General features: G+C 37.7%; 1 protein-coding gene across 9 annotated transcripts in view; it reads left to right on the top strand.

The window, feature by feature from the left end:
- Positions 1-20,604, top strand: part of PIKFYVE (phosphoinositide kinase, FYVE-type zinc finger containing) — a 74,057-nt gene extending 53,453 nt beyond the window's left edge. For 7 of the 9 annotated variants that reach the window (XM_070421994.1, XM_070421998.1, XM_070421996.1 and 4 more), the window contains 18 exons: positions 1,443-1,556; positions 1,945-2,053; positions 2,162-2,316; positions 3,186-3,276; positions 4,414-4,474; positions 5,805-5,945; positions 6,958-7,078; positions 8,803-8,898; positions 10,075-10,158; positions 11,208-11,305; positions 12,895-13,059; positions 14,400-14,459; positions 15,100-15,276; positions 16,372-16,475; positions 17,195-17,323; positions 18,383-18,644; positions 19,328-19,402; positions 19,924-20,604. In XM_070421994.1, coding sequence (XP_070278095.1) covers positions 1,443-1,556; positions 1,945-2,053; positions 2,162-2,316; positions 3,186-3,276; positions 4,414-4,474; positions 5,805-5,945; positions 6,958-7,078; positions 8,803-8,898; positions 10,075-10,158; positions 11,208-11,305; positions 12,895-13,059; positions 14,400-14,459; positions 15,100-15,276; positions 16,372-16,475; positions 17,195-17,323; positions 18,383-18,644; positions 19,328-19,402; positions 19,924-20,039 — 2,158 coding nt within the window. In that variant the 3' untranslated portion in view covers positions 20,040-20,604. The remainder of the gene's footprint in view (positions 1-1,442; positions 1,557-1,944; positions 2,054-2,161; positions 2,317-3,185; positions 3,277-4,413; positions 4,475-5,804; positions 5,946-6,957; positions 7,079-8,802; positions 8,899-10,074; positions 10,159-11,207; positions 11,306-12,894; positions 13,060-14,399; positions 14,460-15,099; positions 15,277-16,371; positions 16,476-17,194; positions 17,324-18,382; positions 18,645-19,327; positions 19,403-19,923) is intronic. The other 2 variants (XM_070421999.1, XM_070422001.1) reach the window with 2 other exon arrangements.
- The last annotated feature ends 1,058 nt before the right edge of the window (positions 20,605-21,662 follow it).

Below are 21,662 nucleotides of genomic sequence, written 5' to 3' on the forward strand. Positions count from 1 at the left end.
CTGGAAGGCTTTGTAGCATTTCCACTAGTTCTAGATTGAATTAATTGGTGGCATGTGTTCCTCCACCTTTGCTGATACAGAGGGCCATACTCTTGTGCTAAGCTTCCAGGGCTATTATTCTGTTTACTTCTTAACCTAAGAGATTGGTATTATTATTCTCACGTATATTAGCTCACTTGTAAAGCTAGCACACGGTGGAGTCATGATATGAACTAGTCAGAATGATCCTATTAAATGAAAATCAGCTCAGGCCACACCCTCTAATGGGTGTCTATTTCACCCTGAGTGAAAACCAGCATCCATTATGGACCTGTAAGCTCCTACATGTGCTGGCTGCCCAGTACCTCCCTGTTCTTACCTCCTCCTGCTCTCCCCTTGTTCACCTTGCTGTTGCCTCACCTGCCTGGGAGCCTTGCACTTGCTCTTCTCTCTTTGTACCTCCCGCTCCCTAGCTGTCTGCCTGCTTTTCCTTTCTCCTGCATGTTTTAGTTCAGATTTCACCTGCCCTGACCCCCTCTCACCCTTGGCATTTCCTGCTTTATTTTTTTCCATAGCACTTACCATCTGATGTACATATTTTAAGTATTTATTTGTCACATTTGTTACTCAAATCTAAATCCTGAGGGCTGGAATTTTGGCCCTTGTGTAGTGCTTTATTCTCAGCACCTAAAACAACATTTGACACATAGTAGGAAATATCTGTACAGACAGTCCTTGGATTATGTTGGACTCAATGTACATCGTTTCGTGGTTACGCCGCCATCTACCATTTATTAAAAAAAGTTCCGTCATTTCGACGTATGTGCTTTATGTTTTTTATTATTAATTTACCACAAGTAAAGGTCAGGAATTGTTATCTTCTAAATTTTTTTTTACTGTTCACTTCATTACTGCTGTGTATGTGCTCCCTGTGAGTGACGTAGGTGCTTATGTAGGTGGGTTCCGACTTACGGCGAAAATCATGTCGCGCCTCCTACGGACGTAACCCGAGGACCTGCTGTAATTGGACCTTATTTCCTTTTTTAAGCAAGTCCTTCTGGCCGTGAACCTAGGGCCTAGGTGGGCTAGAGTGTTTACTAGGTGGACAGACTCCTGAAGAATCCTCGGGAGCCAGGAAGGTGGTGAATACCTGTGTCTGAGCCACCTGTAGGAAGGATGTCTCCTCCCATTTTGTTTGTGAAGCACAGGAGAGTGGCCGCCGGGGGAATAAAAGATGGCATCATGGTGCAGTGAAAAAACAAAACCAAATGCTTCCAAAATTGGGGAGAATATTTATAATGGCTGAAAGTGGTCTTCAATATTTTTATGATTGTTTTAAAAGACCATTTTATTGAAACTTTATCTCTTATGCCTCATAGGATTTGATCATTATGATATGCCTTTACTCAAAATATTAACATATTTTTCACTTTTCTACTATTACTTGTGTTTTCTTCTCTCAGTTATTCTCCCATTAGGCTTCTTGAAGTATGCGTTCCACTCCCCAAAGTATTCATTAAACGCCAGGCCCCATTAAAAGTGTCCCTTCTTCAGGATTTAAAGGACTTTTTTCAAAAGTAAGTTTTAGTTTCTTTGATCTTCTTTTTTGTTCAGAACTACCTATAATCTACAGATACTTTAAAGATCAAGTTTATTCATTTATCTTTCTTTGAAAGCAGATAATGGCATTTTTCTAATTGTATGTTAAATATGCTTGGTATAAAAAATTAAAATGTAGACAATATATAAAAGTATTTAAAAAGAAGACAAGCCCTTTTAGACATAACAACTGTTAAAATTTTGATGTATATCTTTTCAGGTCTTTTTTGTTCTGCAAAATGGTATAGGATTCTTACTTAGATAAAACATTAAAAGTTTTGTGTGTGACATCTTTTTTCTATTTATGTGAGATTAGAAAATTTGATTCCACTTTTATAAAGTGTTTACCATTCTTTCTATTGTTAGAGTTTCACAGGTATATCTTGCCATCGATGAAAGACTTGCATCTTTGAAAACTGACACATTTAGCAAAACCAGAGAGGAAAAAATGGAAGATATCTTTGCACAGAAGGAGGTAATTCATTTCTTGGACAGAAACCCAAAAGCTAACTATTAACTCACTGGACGATGCCTTTAGGGCATGTTTCAGATGGCGGGGCTGGATTGTTCCTGTTTCTCGTAGATGGAAGAAGGCGAGTTCAAGAACTGGATCGAGAAGGTGCAGGCGAGGCTCATGTCTTCCTCTGTGGATGCCCCTCAGCAGCTGCAGTCAGTCTTCGAGTCCCTCATTGCCAAGAAGCAGAGCCTCTGTGAGGTGCTCCAGGCCTGGAATAGCAGGTGGGACTGGGCGTCCAGTGCGTCTTTACTGTTACTGCAAAACGGGCTCTGCCATGATGTCTTCAGTTTAAGTGTCCTTATTAATTATGGATGTTTTAGTTTACTCTCAGTTTGTTGAAGCATTTATTTTCTGTCACTACTATTACCCCCACATTTTTTCATATTTTAAAAAATATATATGCTAATCCTTAGGTAGTTTGTGAAAATTAAAAGAGAAAACAAAAATGAGAACAGCCTTTAATGTTGTTTCAAATACTTATAGTGTGTGGGCTTATTGAATCTCATCTGAATCATTGTATATCGTATTCCTGTATTGAAATATTTATTTTGGGAAATATTTCCCTTTAGTGCTTATTTAAATGTTCATTTAGATGAGTATAGCTTTCATTTATTGAGCACTTGGGTTACGCTAAGCACTAAATAAACACTAGATGGACATTCACTCTTATTTGGTCTTGTGAGTCTTACAATGTATATACCATTTCCGTTTTACAGAGGAGCACACTATGGCTCTCAGAGACTAAAGGTTACGCTCAAGTTATATAGGTGCTAATTGTCAGAGCTGGGCTTTGAGCCCAAATGTATTGGTCTCTAAAGCCCATGTTTTTAATACTATGTTATGCTGTCTCTTATAATAACTTGCTGTTTCTTTATATCTATAGTCAAATCAGTAACAGCTCTTGATTAGTTGACTAGAAATAAAACAAAAACTTCGTCTTAGTTATCTACAATCTTAAAACTCTTGCAGTCGAAACAGGAAAGTCTAATTACGGTGTTTTCAAAGCTGTAAGGAGAAAATTTGTAAACGTTATTGAGCATATCAGAAGCAAAACCATTTTTTTTGTTTCCTTCTTTTCCTTTAACTGTAGGTTGCAAGACCTTTTCCAGCAGGAAAAGGGTAGAAAGCGGCCTTCAGTTCCTCCAAGTCCTGGAAGACTGAGACAGGGGGAAGAAAGCAAGGTAAGACAATGTCATTTTGGAGCGCTTTCCCTTTCCACTGAAGATGTCTCAGCAGACAGAGCAGAGCAGAGCTGTATGGCTGGGGAGGGGCCTGGCCCCAGGGCTGCCTCACCCCAACGCTGTTCCACAGCCATGCTGTTTCCAGCTATGCTGTATCACAGTTGAGCTGTGTTCCACTGAATAAAGTTTCTTTCTTCACCAAACCCCAAATCAGGGATTCCTTTTGGCATTGAATTGGTGCCAACAACCACTGGTTGACAGAATGAACATGAAGCTTTAAAAAAATGATCTGTGGAAGAGGAAGTATGACCTGGTAGCTGGAGAGAAACAAAGGGTTATGGACAGGTTTTGTTTTATGATAGACACTAGAGGCCCGGTGCACGGATTCATGCACTGGTGGGGGGGCGTGGCCTATGGGACTCAACCTGCTGTGGGAGCGCACTGACCACCAGGGGGCAGCTCCTGTGTTGAGCATCTGCCCCCTGGTGGTCAGTGCGCATCATAGTGTCTGGTCGACATAGTGTTCTGGTCGTTCCAGTGTTCAGTCACTGGGCTTTTATATATATAGATAATAGCATTATTTACATGCAGTGGAGAAGGTGAGAACACAGAGGGAGAGAAGATATTCCATGAGCAAAGAAAGACTCAGGTGAGACAGATAGAGGGAAGTGCCGACCTCTAAAATAGGTTGGAAGGAAAGAAAGGGAGTGCAGATGTGGGTAAATATGCAAGTGAGAAGGGAAAAGTTTCTGGTCAGACAGAAGACAAAGGTGAGTTTCATCTCTGGCTTCTGCATTTAACCTGTTAAGCTATTAAGCTAGACATTCAAGTATTTGTGAAAATGAAAAACAATGCCTCTATTACCAATTTTTTTAAAAGAGCTATTTTTAATTAAAATATGTTATTTATGTTAATATATAATGGGTTTGTAATTTTTAAATGAATTAATAAATGCATATCCTGAAACTTCCGGTTTTAATTTCTAATAAGGTAAAATTAGAAGATACAACTTACATAAAAGCTGAGTGTCTTAATAATTCTTAAGAGTTGAAGGGGTCATGAGACCAGAAAGCTTAAGATTCACTTGGTTAAAAGTTTTAGTGTTCCCTTAAGAACAAAGTGTTTTCTTCTCTACAGATAAGTACGGTGGATGCACCTCCACGGAATGTTTCTCCAGGGCTTCCGAATGGAGAAAAAGGTTGGTCCTTGAGCCTAGTGATCACCTGCCATTAGATTTAAAGACATTATTATTATTAGTCTAGTGCAGTGATGGCGAAGCTATGACAACGCGTGTCAGAGGTGACACGCGAACTCATTTTTTTGGTTGATTTTTCTTTGTTAAATGCCATTTAAATATATAAAATAAATATCAAAAATATAAATCTTTGTTTTACTGTGGTTGCAAATATCAAAAAATTTCTATATGTGACACGGCACCAGAGTTAAATTAGGGTTTTTCAAAATGCTGACACGCCGAGCTCAAAAGGTTTGCCATCACTGGTCTAGTGGTTGTTTTTTACTGCTAATTTTGACAGTTACTTTGATTGTAGCTTTATCAGTTTAAGATTATTATAAAGTATATTTCAAGGAGAGAAATTAGGAGCTCAAAATAAACAAATAGAGAAGGCAGCTGTTAGAGGAAGAACAAGAAGGAAAAAGGAGACTGAATGCTTTGCTAGTTCCAAAGTCAGTCCCCAGGTTTCAGTGCAAAAGTCTTACAAAGTTTAATTAGGTTTTTATGTCACTAAAATTTTTTCTAGATTTTAGCTGTCTTTCACAATATTTCATTGAATAACTTGGTGGCATCCTAGCAAATTGTGTAGGTTCTTACTTATACCATCTTTGTAGAACAAGAGCTCAGCTCATATAGTTCTTTGCATTTTTCTATTATAATTACAGTGGGGCCTTGACTTACGAGTGTCCCGACTAACGAGTTTTTCGAGATACGAGCCATCTCTCGGCCGATTTTTTGCTTTGAGTTTCGAGCTAAAATTCAGGTTACGAGCCAGCTTCAGATACCCCACCGCTAGTTGGCACAGCGAACGTCACAGTGAACACCACAACATCAGCCCAGCATCACGTGTCTCACTCGTTCACTTTTTGATTTGACATACGAGTAATTTGAGTTACGAGCTCCATCACGGAACGAATTAAACTCGTAAGTCAAGACCCCACTGTAAGTGAATTTTCCCCCCCTGAGAATGTGGCATATAATCTTTTCCAATAGTGTAATAATTTCATTCCCTATTAAATTGAATTAATAAACATAACTTTGCATTATGGTCTATTGCAAAGAATGTTGGTAGGAGTCCGACTTGGTTAAGATCTGATCATAGTTAAGTCATATAGCCTGTCTGAATTTTTGTACCCATATCTAAAATATGCACTAAAATGGCCTAATTTTTAGGAAGCTGAAATACTTTGGTTTCTGAAGTAAAACTGTGAGTTGGCTTTTTAAAAGCATTGCGATCAGGTAGAAATGGACTTCATGTTTCCACATGACTCATCTAAGCTGTGCTTTTCTGCAGAGGACCGCTTCCTAAGCAACCTGTCCAGTCAGAGCTCCACCAGCTCTGTCCACCTGCAGCTGCCTACTCCCCCCGAAGCGATGCCTGAGCCGGCGGCGGCGGGAGGGCCGCCGGAACTGGACTCAGCCAGCGTTTCCGAAGGTACAGCTCCGGTCACTTTCCCTGCACTTCATCCCAAAGAGAAAAGCACTCTGAATGCTTTGACACAATGCTCTCTTATCCCTTAACAGTGGTTCTCAACCTTCTGGCCCTTTAAATACAGTTCCTCATGTTGTGACCCAACCATAAGATTATTTTTGTTGCTACTTCATAACTGTAATGTTGCTGCTGTTATGAATCATAATGTAAATATCTGATATACGGGATGGTCTTAGGCGACCCCTGTGAAAGGGTTGTTCGACCACCAAAGGGGTCGCGACCCACAGGTTGAGAACTGCTGCCTTAGAATTTACACATTTTATGCTATTGAATATGCTCTTTTAGCTATAGTTTTTTTACCTTGTCACCTCTTCAGTTTTCTATGTGACATGTAAATATCTCAATAACAAAACATTATTCAGCTTTATCTACCTTCTGAGGGTATTATTTTCTTAAGTTCCATAAAGCACATGATTGTTGCCTTGTAAGAAAATAAGAAAAATTGCAGCCATTTCTCCAACAACAAATAGGTATTGCACTAATAGCAAATTTATGCATTGCTTCTCTCCTTCCTTGCTTTCTATTTAAGCAGGAACTACTTCCTTGTAGCGCATACCTTAAAAATAATTTTTTAGGTGCAATTAAATTCATGTGTAATAGCCACAGTGCACAGAATTGAGTTGAAGTGGCAACATGGAGAGCCGAGTTCATGCTCAGGCAGTAATTCCATCGTGACTGCTGCCTGGCCTCTGCCATCGCTTGTAGGTGGATCTCAGTGTCAGAAATGTTAAAGTGTAAAAGAGTGAACCCCTTGGAGTCAGTGCTGTGTATGTTTCATTGCCGCTTTCTGATTCATTCTATAATAATTATTCCAGATCGGAAATTTACACCATCATTGGTAATTATTGTGTGCCTACGTCTGAGTTCCAAAAAAAAAAATGAAATTGATGATGCTTTATACTTTTTTAAAACTCTCTAGAATATTAACATATAAGTAGAATATTTTTCATCCTAGACGTGTTTGATGGACATTTGCTGGGATCCACAGACAGCCAGGTGAAGGAAAAATCAACCATGAAGGCCATCTTTGCAAATTTGCTTCCAGGAAACAGCTATAACCCCATTCCGTTTCCTTTGTGAGTATTATAATGGACAGTGGCTGTTGAGTGGTTTTGTTTTTACTTCATTAAAAAAATCTACCTAGATTTACTCTCTCTATATTTAAATGTGCTTACTTAACTGTATATTTGTATTTCTCAACCCTAAAATACATTTCGTCATAGTAAAAGATGTCTTTTGGTATAATGTAATTTGTACAACACCATTGTTATATAATTGATGAATAGATGAAAAGGGATTAATTAATGTTGCTTAATGCTTAAGATGCTGGTTCTGAAAATAATTGTTTATATATTTTAAGATATATTGCTACATCTCATAATCCTAAAAACATATTGCTGATTATATACAAGGATGATATTATTGATCCAATAAGTTACTGGGACACGGTTCTTTTCTAACGGGTAATGAATTATAATGGCCCATGAAGTGTTCATGTGACCTTGTTTGTACTGGGCTTGCTCACAGTGGGAAAATATATAGACTGGCTGTGAGAGTTTGTTTTTCTTCTGCTCATTGACCTGTTTGGTTGTCAGATGCTGCTTAATAAGGACTTTTTCTTAACTGAATTATGTGTTTATTAAACTTCTCTCAGGAGTTCTCACAGTCTCGGGAGAGAGACAAGCCGAGACTCACGATACAGTAATCTTTCTACAGGGATGGGCAACAGTAGATTTACAGTTGTTCATGTGGAGAATAATACAATAAATAATACAAGAATAAACTGTGTTTCACGTACAACTCTAAACCCACTTTGCCCCACCCTGTATAATAGTCGTGTGTAAAGGTGCTGTTTTCTCTGCTTTAGACTCAGATGTCTTAGTTTCTTCACAGGGTTATGGTCCCTCTTGTTTTATGGCTGATGCACATGCCCTTACTTTCTTCTTAGTCATTAACTCCTCTACATTGTTTCTCTGAAAACCTTAGTAGACCCTCCCCCCAGCTCCCTGCCCCAACTAGTGTAGGTCTCTTTGTTGTATACACTGATGATTCCCTCATGGCACTTATCACAGACGGTAATTATATTTTTTATAGGATTACTTGTTTCTTTACCTTGCTGTACTATAAACTCTACCATCCCTATTTTTTTCACAGTTGTACTGTTAACATCTTGCACAAGTTAGATGTTTAGTAATAGTTTTTCTTAATATTGTGTATCTAGCCCATTAGTTCTCAGACAAATGAATGAATGTTTCTGTAGGGGGTTTCGGGTGGAAGTTGGGGGAGCAAGATTTGGGTTAAAACACCATTGAGTTTCCACATGCTGATAGGAGAGCAAAGTTGTTATTTCTTGTTGGACTAGTATTACGTTTCCATAATTCCTAGCAGACTTTTCTTTCAAGCTTATAGTAGAACAAAATCTTTTACACTTCTGCTGTTCATTGTAAACCCTATTTGAGATAAATATGGTCTAAAGTCTTGCTAGTGTGGAAAAGCTTATTTTAGAGTGACTATTCTGAGCCCTCTGATTTGAAAACTAATTCTGATCATTTTTAATTGCCTTTAAAACTTTTCTTTTGATATATTTTCTTTGGCTCTTTTTTTTTTTTTTTCGTTTTTCCCCCCTTTAGCTCTTTGATACAAATTTTGTATACATTTTGGCTTTACTTAATTATGTTCTTATAATCGGGCAGTGTGTAGTTAAGATTGTCCTGAGATTTACTTGCAATGTGTTAATTGTATATTTGATTTTTTGCTAATTTTGTTCTTACTTATTTATGTATTTGAAAATCTTGAACAGCGATCCAGATAAACACTACTTAATGTATGAACACGAACGGGTGCCCATTGCGGTCTGTGAGAAGGAGCCCAGCTCCATCATTGCTTTTGCTCTCAGGTATTATTCATAGGGCTTTTTCACCTATGATTATATTTTTATATTTTATGTATATTTATTAATTGCCTTACTGTTGATATCTGTCACATAGACTAGAGCAAAAGATGAGATATAGTAAAAGCGTATACTCTTTGGGTGAGGTAGCTTATTTTCATTGTATCTGAAGATACACTCTTTACCCAACTAATTACAGGATGATTCATTTTTAAAAAAATTTTTTTGTTGATTTTAGAGGAAAGGCGGGAGAGGGAGAGAGAAGAGGGGGGAAAAGGAGGAGAGAGGGAGAAAGAAAGAGAAACATTCATTTGTCCCACTTATTTATGCATTCATTGGTCTAGTATGTGCCCTGACTGGGGATCTAACCTGCAACCTTGGCTTATCAGGACAGTGTTCTAACCAACTGAACTACCCAGCCAGGGTATTATAGGATACTAGGCAAGTTACTTACTAATCCTTCTATCCTCTAACCACTTTCTGTCTTATAGTATGTAACTGTTGTATCCCTTCCTTCAATATACTTATTGACATAATACTTAGAACGTATCTGCCATTTTTCATCTGAGTATCTTTTTTTATACTCTTCATTCGTTTCCTTCCTGCTTCCCACACTTAGCAGATGATGTTTCTTAAAGTAATACTGTTCCTATGCCTTAACCGATTTATGTGCCCACAGTTATCATGGGTCTTAAAGAAGCTCTTGTTCCCTGACATTTGCTTTAATCTAAATCAGGGGCCCCAGACTTCTAGTCCAAGAGTTGGATTTTTTTTTCGGCCAATGCAACATAAAAATTTTTCTGGGTAAAGTTCAATACCTTTAACTAGAAAAGCGCTCTCAAGTTCCTTCCCTCTCTATTATCTAAACCCTGAAGCTTCATACTTTTAAGTCAGCTTTGAGCCCCTACAAGTGTTTGCTAAGTGTTAGTATGCAGGCTTTCACAGTCTTTTTTAGGATATTGATACTGGTTGGTGTGTTGGGTTGTATTTTGTATTCTCTCTGAAGACATTGACCTTCATGAAGTTTCTACTTGATAACTTTGGTTAGTTAAATGTGTTTGTTTCATTAGAGATACTTCTAATGATTGTGTTTTCATAATGCAAAGCTTATGTGAAACTATATGATTTATTTTAAAAGGAGGGCTTAATGTTTAACATTTCTCAACCTGTTTCTACCCTAAGTTGTAAAGAATACCGGAACGCCTTAGAGGAGTTGTCCAAAGTGAGCCCGCGGAACAGTGCCGAAGAAGGGCCTCCCACCACCAGGTGACCTGCGATTGAGTGGAGTCTGTTCTAATGTGGCTGTGCCATCATTTTCTAAATTCTCAATAAATAATAATTCACTTTTTTCAATATGAACGTTTCTAGGATACACACTTATATTTTAGCTAATAATTGATAGGACAAAATTCATATGTAGCAAAAGATCTTAAACTGTTTCTTTGGATACTGTTCAGTGGTTCTCAACCTGCTGGCCCTTTAAATACAGTTCCTCATGTTGTGACCCAACCATAAAATTATTTTCGTTGCTACTTCATAACTGTAATGTTGCTACTGTTATGAATCGTAATGTAAATATCTGATATGCAGGATGGTCTTAGGCGACCCCTGTGAAAGGGTCATTCGACCGCCAAAGGGGTCGCGACCCACAGGTTGAGAACCGCTGGTTCAGATGATTGCCATAGAAGCTCAATGTATACTGCAGTTTTAAACTTTTAACATTTTTAATTCTCTTTGTTTTCATTTAAAAAAATATTAACGTGAAATTAGTAACCAACTGTTTGTCTTTATAACTTAAAAATATTTGTGAACTTTCCATAATAATTAAAGATCCTAATAGTTAAAACAAAACAATATCCCCCAAACTGATTCTGACATTTGGACCGAAATTGTCATAGGTTCATTATTTTTATTCTTATTCGAATAGGTTTTCCAACTTTACTAATGTGACAGAATTTTATTTGAATTATATATTATGATGACTAGCATGAGAAATGGGAAATTGGTATTTTCTGTAATTGACTTATAGATGCTAATATAACACTAATGGACTTGGGCAAAATATTATTAAAACTTATGCTCTCATATTTTTCCACGCATATTTATAGTTATTTTACGTTCTTTTTCTGAAGTCCAATAGGCATTTCAAGACTTCTTTTTCCATGTTCTACCCTGTGTGTATATAAGTCATGAATTAGATTTATGCTATTGTGAGAGAGGTAGGTGGGGAGTAGATTAATGCAGGAATCAGAGTACTTGCTATTTTCTGTCTGAATAGTGTAAAACCAACTTTTCTTCTGTTTTTTCATTTTTAGTACTTTAGACAGCAGACCAAAGAGCAGCAGCCCCATTAGAGTACCTGAGAGCAGTGGAGGACAGACAAACCGCATGGCAGAAGCAGAACCACAGCCAAGTAAGATTGCAAATGGAGAAGGAGTTAGTTTTGTTTGTAATTGTGGGCAAGAATTTATTCTGGTCTTTGATATACAATGTGGGCTGAAAATTTCTTGTATATCCTCCTTTATACATAGTTTGCTATTCTTTGATTCTTGTTTATTGACTTTGGAACTCCTAGAGACTCTTAGGTCTATGCAAAAGCCAGCAGGACCTGCCTTCCCACCTAGGCTTTCAGGTTAAAGTGTACAACCTAAGAAATATAACAGCAACATCTTTGTTGTTTTATAGTGTTGTTGGCATTGTGCAAAGAACTTATTATGTATTATCTCCTTTAATCCACGCAATAACCAAATAAGAGTTATTTACCATATCCCCATTTTCCCAAAAGGAAGTTTAAATTAAGTTAAGCAATTTGTTCAAGATTACTATACAGCTAGTGGAGAATTGGGATTTGAACTTGGGTCTTTGTCAGTTAGGAATGTATCCACTACAAGTAACAGAAAACTCATGGCTATTGGGGTTTAAACAAATGACAGTTTATTTTTCTAAAATAACGTCTGCAGGTAGGTAGTTGCTGGCAGTGGTTTAGCAAGTCACCATTGTCATGACAGCATAGGGGTAGTTAGTTTTTCTACGATTCTCTTAAGTTTTACTCATGGTTGGAAATGTTCCACTTAACGTCTTTATTTGAGGCAGAAAGAAGGGAGGTATAAGCTGCAGCCATTCCCTTTCACTAGGAAAGCAGAGACCTTCCCTTCAGGTTCATTAGCTAGAACTGCTTCACATGGCCACCCCTCCCTGCAAAGGAGACTGAGAAAGTGATGCGCATTGTCCTCGTCGGCTTATACAAATCATGCATTTCCTGGGGCTGTTCACATGGCTGCCCAACTCCCCTCCTTGAATTGAAGTTCAGTTGGCAAGGAACAAGGTAGGATTAGATATAAAGGAGGCCATTCTGATTTCTAACATCCTGAAGTAAGCACTTTATGACTAACATTTGATAAGGATCTTGTAGATTGTAAATGTCCAAGATTAAAATCATATATACTAAGCTCATAGATCATAAGTATTAAGCTCAAAACTAAGAATAAAAGTATAGAGCAAACTTTAGTAATATTTTTGGCCATCCCATACTACCTACTTTCTGAAAAAATGTTTAAAAAAACTCATATTTTGTTGTGTTAAAATGTAAGAACACAAATGATATAATGATGTTAACTTTAACTTTGAATTCTCATAGCTCATAATGTTTTTTGAGTTAGTTTTAATTGTAATGCTATAAGAATTCAGCCCTAACTTAATCTTGTTGCTTAAGATGTTATGACTGCCTTGGAAATATATTTTTCAAAGGTTTTATTAGAATTTATCACATTTTGATACATAGCTATCTGACCATTGTTCTTTTTCTGTTTCTGTCAATAAGAGTGCTTGACTGCCCCCCCCACCCATAAAAATTGTGGAATAATAATCTGTGCAAATGAAAGTATTGGTGTTACTAATATTTATTATCCTTAGAAAATAGTTACTACAAATAAAGAAATGAGTTAAATTTTAATTTTTCCACCTGTAGTGACCAGTACTTAATATGTTGCCTCTTATTTTTAGCCAAAAAGGCTTCTGGAATGTTGTCCTTCTTCCGAGGGACGGCAGGGAAAAGCCCTGATCTCTCCTCCCAGAAGAGAGAGACCTTACGTGGGGCAGATAGCGCTTACTACCAGGTCGGGCAGACGGGCAAGGAGGGGACAGAGAATCAAGGCATCGAGCCTCCAGGTGTGTTAAAGGGAGACCAAGCATGCTTACTCTAGGCTTTGATTGACATAGTTTAGTTGCTTATTTCCTTAGAGCTGTAAGTAGATGATTCTTATTGCTGAAACCAGGGCCCCTCACTCCTCACACTCAGTGTGGTAGAGTGGAAGAGCATGGCGCTTGGAGAGTCCGCTGGTTTCAGATGTCATTGCAATCACTTACTGCGAGGTAGAGTCAGAAATCCTTCCTTCCCCACCTGGAAAGTGGCAAAAAGCAATCAATGTCTCCCAAGGTTTACATGACATTACACATGTAGGACATGTGTCTCAATGCAACTCACAGTATATATTCAAATGGTTCTCTTCCACTAACCCCTCAGTTGTTCTTTTCCAGTCCCTGCACGGTTGAGGCTATTGCTGTCCACCTTCATTTTGATAGTTAGGAAATATGTCTACCTGATTGTGTTTGAGTCTGGAGTTAGACCAGGAGTTAGCAGCCTTTGCTGACCTGTTTTTGTAACTAAAGTTGTATTGGAACATAAGCACACCCATTCAGTTACTTACTGTCTGGCTGTTTTTATGTATGTGTTGGCAAGTTGAGTAATTGTGACTGAGTAAAATACTTAACATCTGGCTCAAATAGATTGGCAGTAGATTAGATCATGAATTAGTAGTTTATTTAAAAAATAGCAACTGCATGATAAATCTTCATTATTATTTTAAGATACCTGTTTAGTATTCTATAGACGGCTATTGAGCTATGATCCTTAGAGGGCTTTGGTGCTTTAGAAAAAATAATTTTGAAATATGAAACTTCAAGGACGACTTATTCTAGATGTTAAAAATATTCCTAATCTACAGTAATTAATTAAACTGGATCTAGCAGTAGGTGTGCCACACAGATCAGTCAAATATAAAACAAAAGTAGCTCTGAAGAAGACACTAGTATATTTTATGTATTATAAATATCTTAGTATATGATATAGAAAGAATCACAAACCATTGGAGAAGTATTATTCCCCATATGGGGGAAACTGGTCATAAACTCTGAATAGAAAGTCTTGATGTAAGAGCTGAGTTAGTATATTGCTATTATAGGAATCACTGAAGTATAAGCAAAATTATTCTTTACCCTGAAGTCTCTATTTTTTAATTTGAAAATTGATCTTGCAAAAGGTACACACATTTTTATTGTAAACTATAATTGTAATACTTTACAATAAAAATTGTATATAGTGCTTGCATGAGAGCAACTTGGCTAAGATAAAGAGGGTCAGTTTTTATTGTTATGTCAGGGGAGAAAGAACAGACAAAATGAAGTGATAACTAAAATTTTGGCTTGACTAATGATACTAAACTTTTCAGATGAAGTTGATGGAGGAGATACACAAAAGAAACAACTCACGAATCCTCATGTGGAGCTCCGTAAGTATGAGATAAAATGTTGTTGGTTTAGGCCCAGGGACTATAATTGAGCAAACTCTATTATTTGAGGCTTTTAGTTACATCCTAGATAAGTATTCTATTCCTTGAATATTAAGTCTGTGTGCTGATGTAGTTTTATTTAGTTTCAGTCTCGTTCATGAAATATACATTATTCACTTATAAAGAAAGTTAATTTTTACACTTAATTGAAATGATAATTTTTAACCTTTAAATTATAATTTCTAATGTTTTAATAATTACTTATTGTGTAATCTAGAGCCACAGAGTCTTGACAAGGTATCTAGAATTGTGTGTATGTATGTGGATGCTAAAAATTTATTATCCAGAATATGTAAAAGTACAATGATGAAAATACAGTAACCAGTATAAAGTCAGAAATGGGTCTTATATTATGTTTGACTTTTTTGTGAATATGGAAGGGTGGTCATTAGGAGCTCTCTAATCCTCTCTAAAAATCACTTTAACAAGATTATGATAAACAGGGATATAGTAGACAACATGAAAAACGCTATTGTGGAGAAAATTAAATGGCTGTGTTTGATGGGAGGTGTGTTATTTGGACAAGAGGTAAAAGAGATTTTTGATTCATAAAAGCTTTTTTTAACACTTTTGTTTATAGAATTTTCTGATGCTAATGCCAAGTTTTATTGTCGGCTCTACTATGCGGGAGAATTTCATAAGATGCGGGAAGTGATTTTGGGCAGCAGTGAAGAAGATTTCATTCGATCCCTTTCGCACTCGTCGCCCTGGCAGGCCCGAGGAGGCAAATCGGGGGCTGCCTTCTATGCGACTGAAGGTGAGTCTTTTAGTCGTTTACTGATTCAGTGGTATCTCTCTTTCCCTCAGGTAATTCCTGAATGGCTTGAATTGAGGCAGTATGTTATGTCAGTTGGCAAACAGAGTTTTCTGTTTTTATGTTTATACTTTATGCTGTGTCATAAAATATTGAAAAGAATATACATATATAGGGTGTGTAATTAGAGACAAACATGGATCAGCTTTGTACTAAATTCTCTCTAGTCCTGAGTTTTCCAAATGCAAATAACAGAGCACTTCCAGAAAATTCAAAAGGTACCTCACCCTGGCCTGTGTTGCTCAGTTGGTTGGGCATTGCCCTGTGCACTGACAAGTCACTGGTCTGATTCCCGGTCAGGCCACATGCTCACGTTTTGGGCTGACTCTCCATTATGGGGCACGCAGGAAGCAGCCGATTGCTGTTTGCTCACTTCGATGCTCTCTCTCTCTCTCTCTCTCTCTCTCTCTCTCTCTCTCTCTCTCTCTCTCCTTTCCTCTATTTAAGGGTATAGAGGGGATAAATGGTAATGGAAAATATTAAATTAACTTATTTTAAAAATAAAAATAAATAAAAATTCCTTAAAATAGAAAAGGATTTGTATCTTTCAGCACTGATGAAAGATAAATTAGAAACATTTAACCTGAGAGTGGGAAGGCCGAGGTCCTCACTCACTAAGGCTTACAGAAGGCCGTGACATTTGTACTTCACATTCCATTCTCCACACCCACCAAGCGAAATCACTGGAGATAATCCAGTCAGATTGCTTGATAAGAGCTTTTATAACTTACTTATTGGATTGCTAACAAAGGAAAACATTTATAAAATTTTATTAAAAATTTTTTAGTTTTAAAAGGTAGATCAGCTATGAATTTAGGGGTGGTCCTTTCAAAAGAGGCTTCTTGACTACATGACGCCCTTCCCACCCTTCAGTTACTTGAGAACTGTGTTCTGATGAGGATTTCCTCTGTGACATCAGAAATATCTCTTAAATTAAAACAGGAAGCAAGTAAGTCATTTGGGATCTTTGGAATGATTTATTGTAGATCATCTCAGTGAATAATGTGATTGACTAACCATGAGATTTCTGCCTTTTAGATGATAGATTCATTTTGAAGCAAATGCCTCGTCTGGAAGTGCAGTCTTTCCTCGACTTCGCACCACACTACTTCAGTTACATTACAAACGCTGTTCAACAAAAGGTAGGCATCCCAAACCTCGGTCCATAGCTAGAGTCACTGGGCCTTTACATCCTCAGAGCTGGTCCTGATGAGAGTTTTCTCTGTGGTAAGATGTGGATGGGCCATGCTGGATCTCTGGTGTGCTGCAGAGATGGGATAGCAGTGATTTCAAACTCCTCCTACCTTGCCACTGAGGAGCCAAGAGATCTCAAGCAAGTTGCATTTAATTAGTATATATATGTCAATTGAAAACATCAAGACTGGATGAAAATAGCTGAACATTTAATAATTTGTAATTTTGCTGAGACAGAAATTTGAAAAGTGTTGAAAAATGAGGGCATGGGTTCCTTAGGCAGAAAGAGAGGAGCCGGTGGCCAGGTTTGTCTGTTGCCGCTGAGGAGTGACCCTGCCGGCAAAGGTATGGGGGAGTCACGTGGATCCTTTTCCCTTTTATGGCTTATTGCAGTCCCCGGGGAAATTCATTGTCGTAATAAAACTTGTGGATTTGAACATTTGTGGGGGGTTATCCCTTGGGAGGATGTAGAGGATCTAGTATGTTCAGTGGCATTGCTGCTTTACTTGATTCTGAGATTCAAGTTGTTGTTTTTTTTAAGGCCCTCAGACTGTTCATATTAAGAAAAGATCGTAATTGGGTATAACATGAAAAACCCAGATATTGGTATTAAAGTTACAAATAATCCTTTTTGATAAGAGTTTACTCTCATTTTTTTCTTGATTAGAGGCCCACTGCATTAGCCAAAATTCTTGGAGTTTACAGAATTGGTTATAAGAATTCTCAGAACAACACTGAGAAGAAGTTAGATCTCCTTGTCATGGAAAATCTTTTCTATGGGAGAAAGATGGCACAGGTAAGGATGTTGGACGATGCAAAGCATTTAGCTACTGGAACCCTTTGTTTTTCTGGTTTGTGAATATAATGAATCAGAGAACAACTTTTTGTTGGATAGTACATGTTAGAATTTGGTTGCTTGGTCAAATTTAACTTTGGGTTTGTTGAACCCTATAAGGGAAGAATAAAGAGGAATATTGTAGACTAGTCCAAAAATTTAGCATCTCCAGTGTCCTAGAAACACAGAATTATAGAATTAGAAGGCAGATGTACTTCTGCCATTTCAGTATTAAACATGAAGAAATGAAGGCCCACAGAAATGAAGTACTTTATGGCAGTCACAGATATTTCTAGAACCAGGTTGGTCTCCTTTCCAGAACAGTAAGTACTCTTTAAAGTGCTGGCCTTTGAACTGTTTCCAGTCGGTGGTGAGATGCGGAGCTTGTACTGGAATGCAATTCGATGCACTACTTTCTTCATTGGGAATGTCTTGCTATGATATGAGAAAAACAGCTGCTGAACTAAACTCTGCTTCCTGGTGTAATTGATGTGCATTACATCATCACTAGCCAGGAGCAACCTACTAGCAACGGTCTGTCCAGTACACTTCAGGCCGCACTGGTCTAGTCCCCAATCCCTGACCGTTGCCACTACCCCAAAATTCCTCAAGGTGGGCTGTTGCTTCTCTGTTGCCATAAGTAATCACATAAAGTTTTGGAATCAAAACTTTTAAGTTTCCTAAGAATATTTGCATCTGGTTTCTAAACTGCCTTTCAATCCAGTGAGGTATTTTTGAAGTTACTTATTGATGTTAAAGTTGATTAAATGGGTCAGTTATTTTTGAAATGTTTCTGTAACTGAGTACTTGGTATTAATTTCATATGATGTAATTATATCACATGTATTTTATGTATTATACAATTATAATGCATGCATTTAATGACATAGGTTAAGTTTTTAAATTAAATGTAAAAGTGTGTATAATGGCAGTGGCTATAGGGAACCTTTCTGGCTTTTTGCTTTAATGACATTAATCATTTGTAGCAACTCCTATGTGACTGAATTTTCTTTCTGCCAGGTATTTGATTTAAAGGGCTCACTTAGGAATAGAAATGTGAAAACTGATACGGGGAAGGAGAGTTGTGATGTAGTGCTGCTGGATGAGAATCTCCTGAAGATGGTCCGAGACAACCCTCTGTATATCCGCTCTCATTCCAAAGCTGTGCTGAGAGCCTCGATCCGCAGCGACTCCCACTTCCTTTCTAGCCACCTCATTATAGATTATTCTTTGCTGGTTGGGCGAGATGACACCAGCAATGAGCTGGTTGTTGGAATTATAGGTAAGTCAGTAAGCCTACCTCACTTACGGTTCATGATTGAAACCAGAGTCAAATTTGAAGATTATACTGAACCTGGTCTACTAATAGCTTATTGAATATTTTTATCAAGTTTCATTTAAAAATTTCAAAATAATAGATTTTAAATTCTAGGATATAAATAGTACCTCTATTCAATTCCCTCATTTCCATTTTTATTATCTTTACCCAAAATATCTGCATTCAAAAAGTCATTTATTTTTATTTTTTGTTAATCCTCACCCAAAGATATTTATTCAATTGATGGTTAGAGAGAGTGAAAGAGAGGGAGTGAGGCGGGTGGAGAGAGATAGACCAGTGTGAGAGAGACACATCAATTGGTTGCCTCCCGCCGGCACCTCGACTGGATTGAACCTGCAATTCAGGTTTGCACCCTTAACTGGGAATCGAACTCATGACTCTTTAGTGCATGGGCCTACTCTCTAACCACTGTGCCCACTGGCCCCGGCCAAAAAGTCACTTATAAATGAAGGCCTATGAATAATATGGGGAAAAATCCATAGGAGGGTACCTAGCATATTGTGGGCACATCACATACTGTCAGGACTCAGTAAATGTTAACTATTGTAGAAGTAATAGTAATTATTAGTGTCCTTTGCTTATATCTATTGATAAAACTTTATTGCTGATTTTGCTTTCTGCAACAGATTATATTCGGACATTTACATGGGACAAAAAGCTTGAGATGGTTGTGAAATCAACAGGAATTTTAGGAGGACAAGGTGAGCAGTTTTTGTTTTGTTTTCTCTTTAAACTATTCTCATGTTTTCCTTATCAGTTAACATTTTAAAAAATGGATACATTTTTAATTCCAAAAAAATTAGTGTTTATCTCTGACTTTATCATAATTTCTAAAATGATCAAATAATAGAAGGAGTTGTAGGTTAGTAAATATTGAGTTTTAATTTGTGTTAAATTGCCAGAGGTTCTCAAAATGGAAAGTTAAAAAAAGCGGGGCGGGGGCGGGGAGGGTGGTGCAGAGGTTCTGAATAAGGTTATTTTGAATTAACACTTGAAGTCTTCTGAGATCTATGCGCACTGCTGGCCCCTTTGTGCTGTACACATCTCTCTAGGCAAGAGCTCATCTTTTAAAATGGGAACTCCTACCAAGAAGGACCTGTCCTATGTTGTGGCTCAGACTGCTGGGGGGTATGCAGTTTACATGAAAGGACAGCTTTTGAAGTGAGTTGCCTGATCACTTATGTGACGGTTTTCTTTTCCCTTTTCTCTTTCATAATTTTAGGTAAAATGCCAACTGTGGTCTCTCCAGAGCTGTACAGGACTAGATTTTGTGAAGCAATGGACAAGTATTTCCTAATGGTCCCGGACCACTGGACAGGTTTAGGTCTGAACTGCTGAAATGAAACACTTATTTTGAAGTGGACCGTGAAGGACAGGGGGCTGGAGCAAAGGACCACCAATAAGCTACATTTGGACAGGGGGCTGGAGCAAAGGACCACCAATAAGCTACATTTGGACAGGGGGCTGGAGCAAAGGACCACCAATAAGCTACATTTGGACAGGGTGCTGGAGCAAAGGACCACCAATAAGCTACATTTGACTTCTTTGTCACATTCACCACTATTTGCCAAGGCCTTTCAGTTCTGCGTCTTTGTGGGCCATCTGTAACTGAGGGTTAAAATTCCGTGGATTTGCATTTTGGTTTTCAATGTCTACAAATTGGCTCTCCCTGGACTGAAAAGTGGCATGGACTTCTTTTTCACTTAAGCAAAAGTATAGACACATTTCAAAGGGCTAAGGACAAATACATGGTTAGAGATGAGGAGCTAGGGTGAAAAGTAGGTTGTCGAATTTGCTAACAGTCCTGCTAAGAAAACAATGTCTCATAGACTGTGACTCTCTGGGCATCACATTTGATATATTCTTCACTTAAAAAGCATTTGTAGAGCTGGTGAGATTTGGGGGGGGGGGGGGGGGAGGGTTTGGTTCTTATGTAATAATTTAATGTTGCCTAGTATCAGGATTTTTGAGACTTAAAAAAAAATTGTGAATTCTATGAATGGCCAGTTAAACAGATGGACACAGCCTCTCTTCTTGTTTTACAGAGGAATGTACTTAAATCAGGAATTCTGTCCTGCCCTGTATCTATCCAGTACATTTGATGTTCCTCAGGTTCTGTCTTTACTTCTCTGTGGATGGCAAGAGGCTGCTGCTGCTATTAACTTTAAGCCTTTTTTCTGGAGCTGTTTTTCAAGTTTGTTTACAACTTTTGTGCAGTTAATATGTTAAACAGCACTTACTTGCACATGCTCTTATTCTAGGTTTTTGCTCTTAACTTTCAAGGACAGCATTAGTAAATGGTCTACAATGACTAAATCCCCAAAGGGCGAATGGTTAATGAAGGAGTTTTTTAAATGTAAAAAATAATTTAGGCCCAATCCAAGAAATTGGGTGAAAGGGAAGCACTTGTTCATTTTTTTTGTAGAGGTAAAGTGTCTATTTCAATATAACCAGAAATTTAAGTGACATCTATCTAAGAAATATCCAGGGTGGCCCTAGCTGGTTTTGCTCAGTGGATAGAGCATTGGCCCGTGAACTGAAGGGTCCCTGGTTCAGTTCCGTTGAAGGGCACATTCCAGAGTTGAGGGCTCCATCCCTAGTTGGGGGTATGCAGGACCCGTCTGAAATCAATAAAGATATATTAAAAAAAAAAAAAAAAGGTTTAAAAAGTGATCCGAAGTACTAAACATAATAATAACAACAACGTAACCTGAATATTTTCCTCTTGGCTTCTTTGCATAAAAAGGATAATTTGTGGGATTTATAAAGTTGTGAACGTTCTACTCTTTTCAGGCTTCCTATAATAGCACATTTCTCTTGTAACTTTCACATAGGAAGACAAAGAAAGCTGGACACATTGCAGTTACAGAGACTATAGACAGGAAATGGGAACATTTTGGAAAAGTCGCTTTAGAGAATGAAAGCATTCGTTTGGTGTATGGTGCTTATTAAACACATGGT

Source organism: Myotis yumanensis, unplaced genomic scaffold (assembly GCF_028538775.1).
Source record: "Myotis yumanensis isolate MYYU_CA2020_CCGP unplaced genomic scaffold, mMyoYum1.0.hap1 SCAF_8, whole genome shotgun sequence".
Classification (NCBI taxonomy): Eukaryota; Metazoa; Chordata; class Mammalia; order Chiroptera; family Vespertilionidae; genus Myotis; species Myotis yumanensis.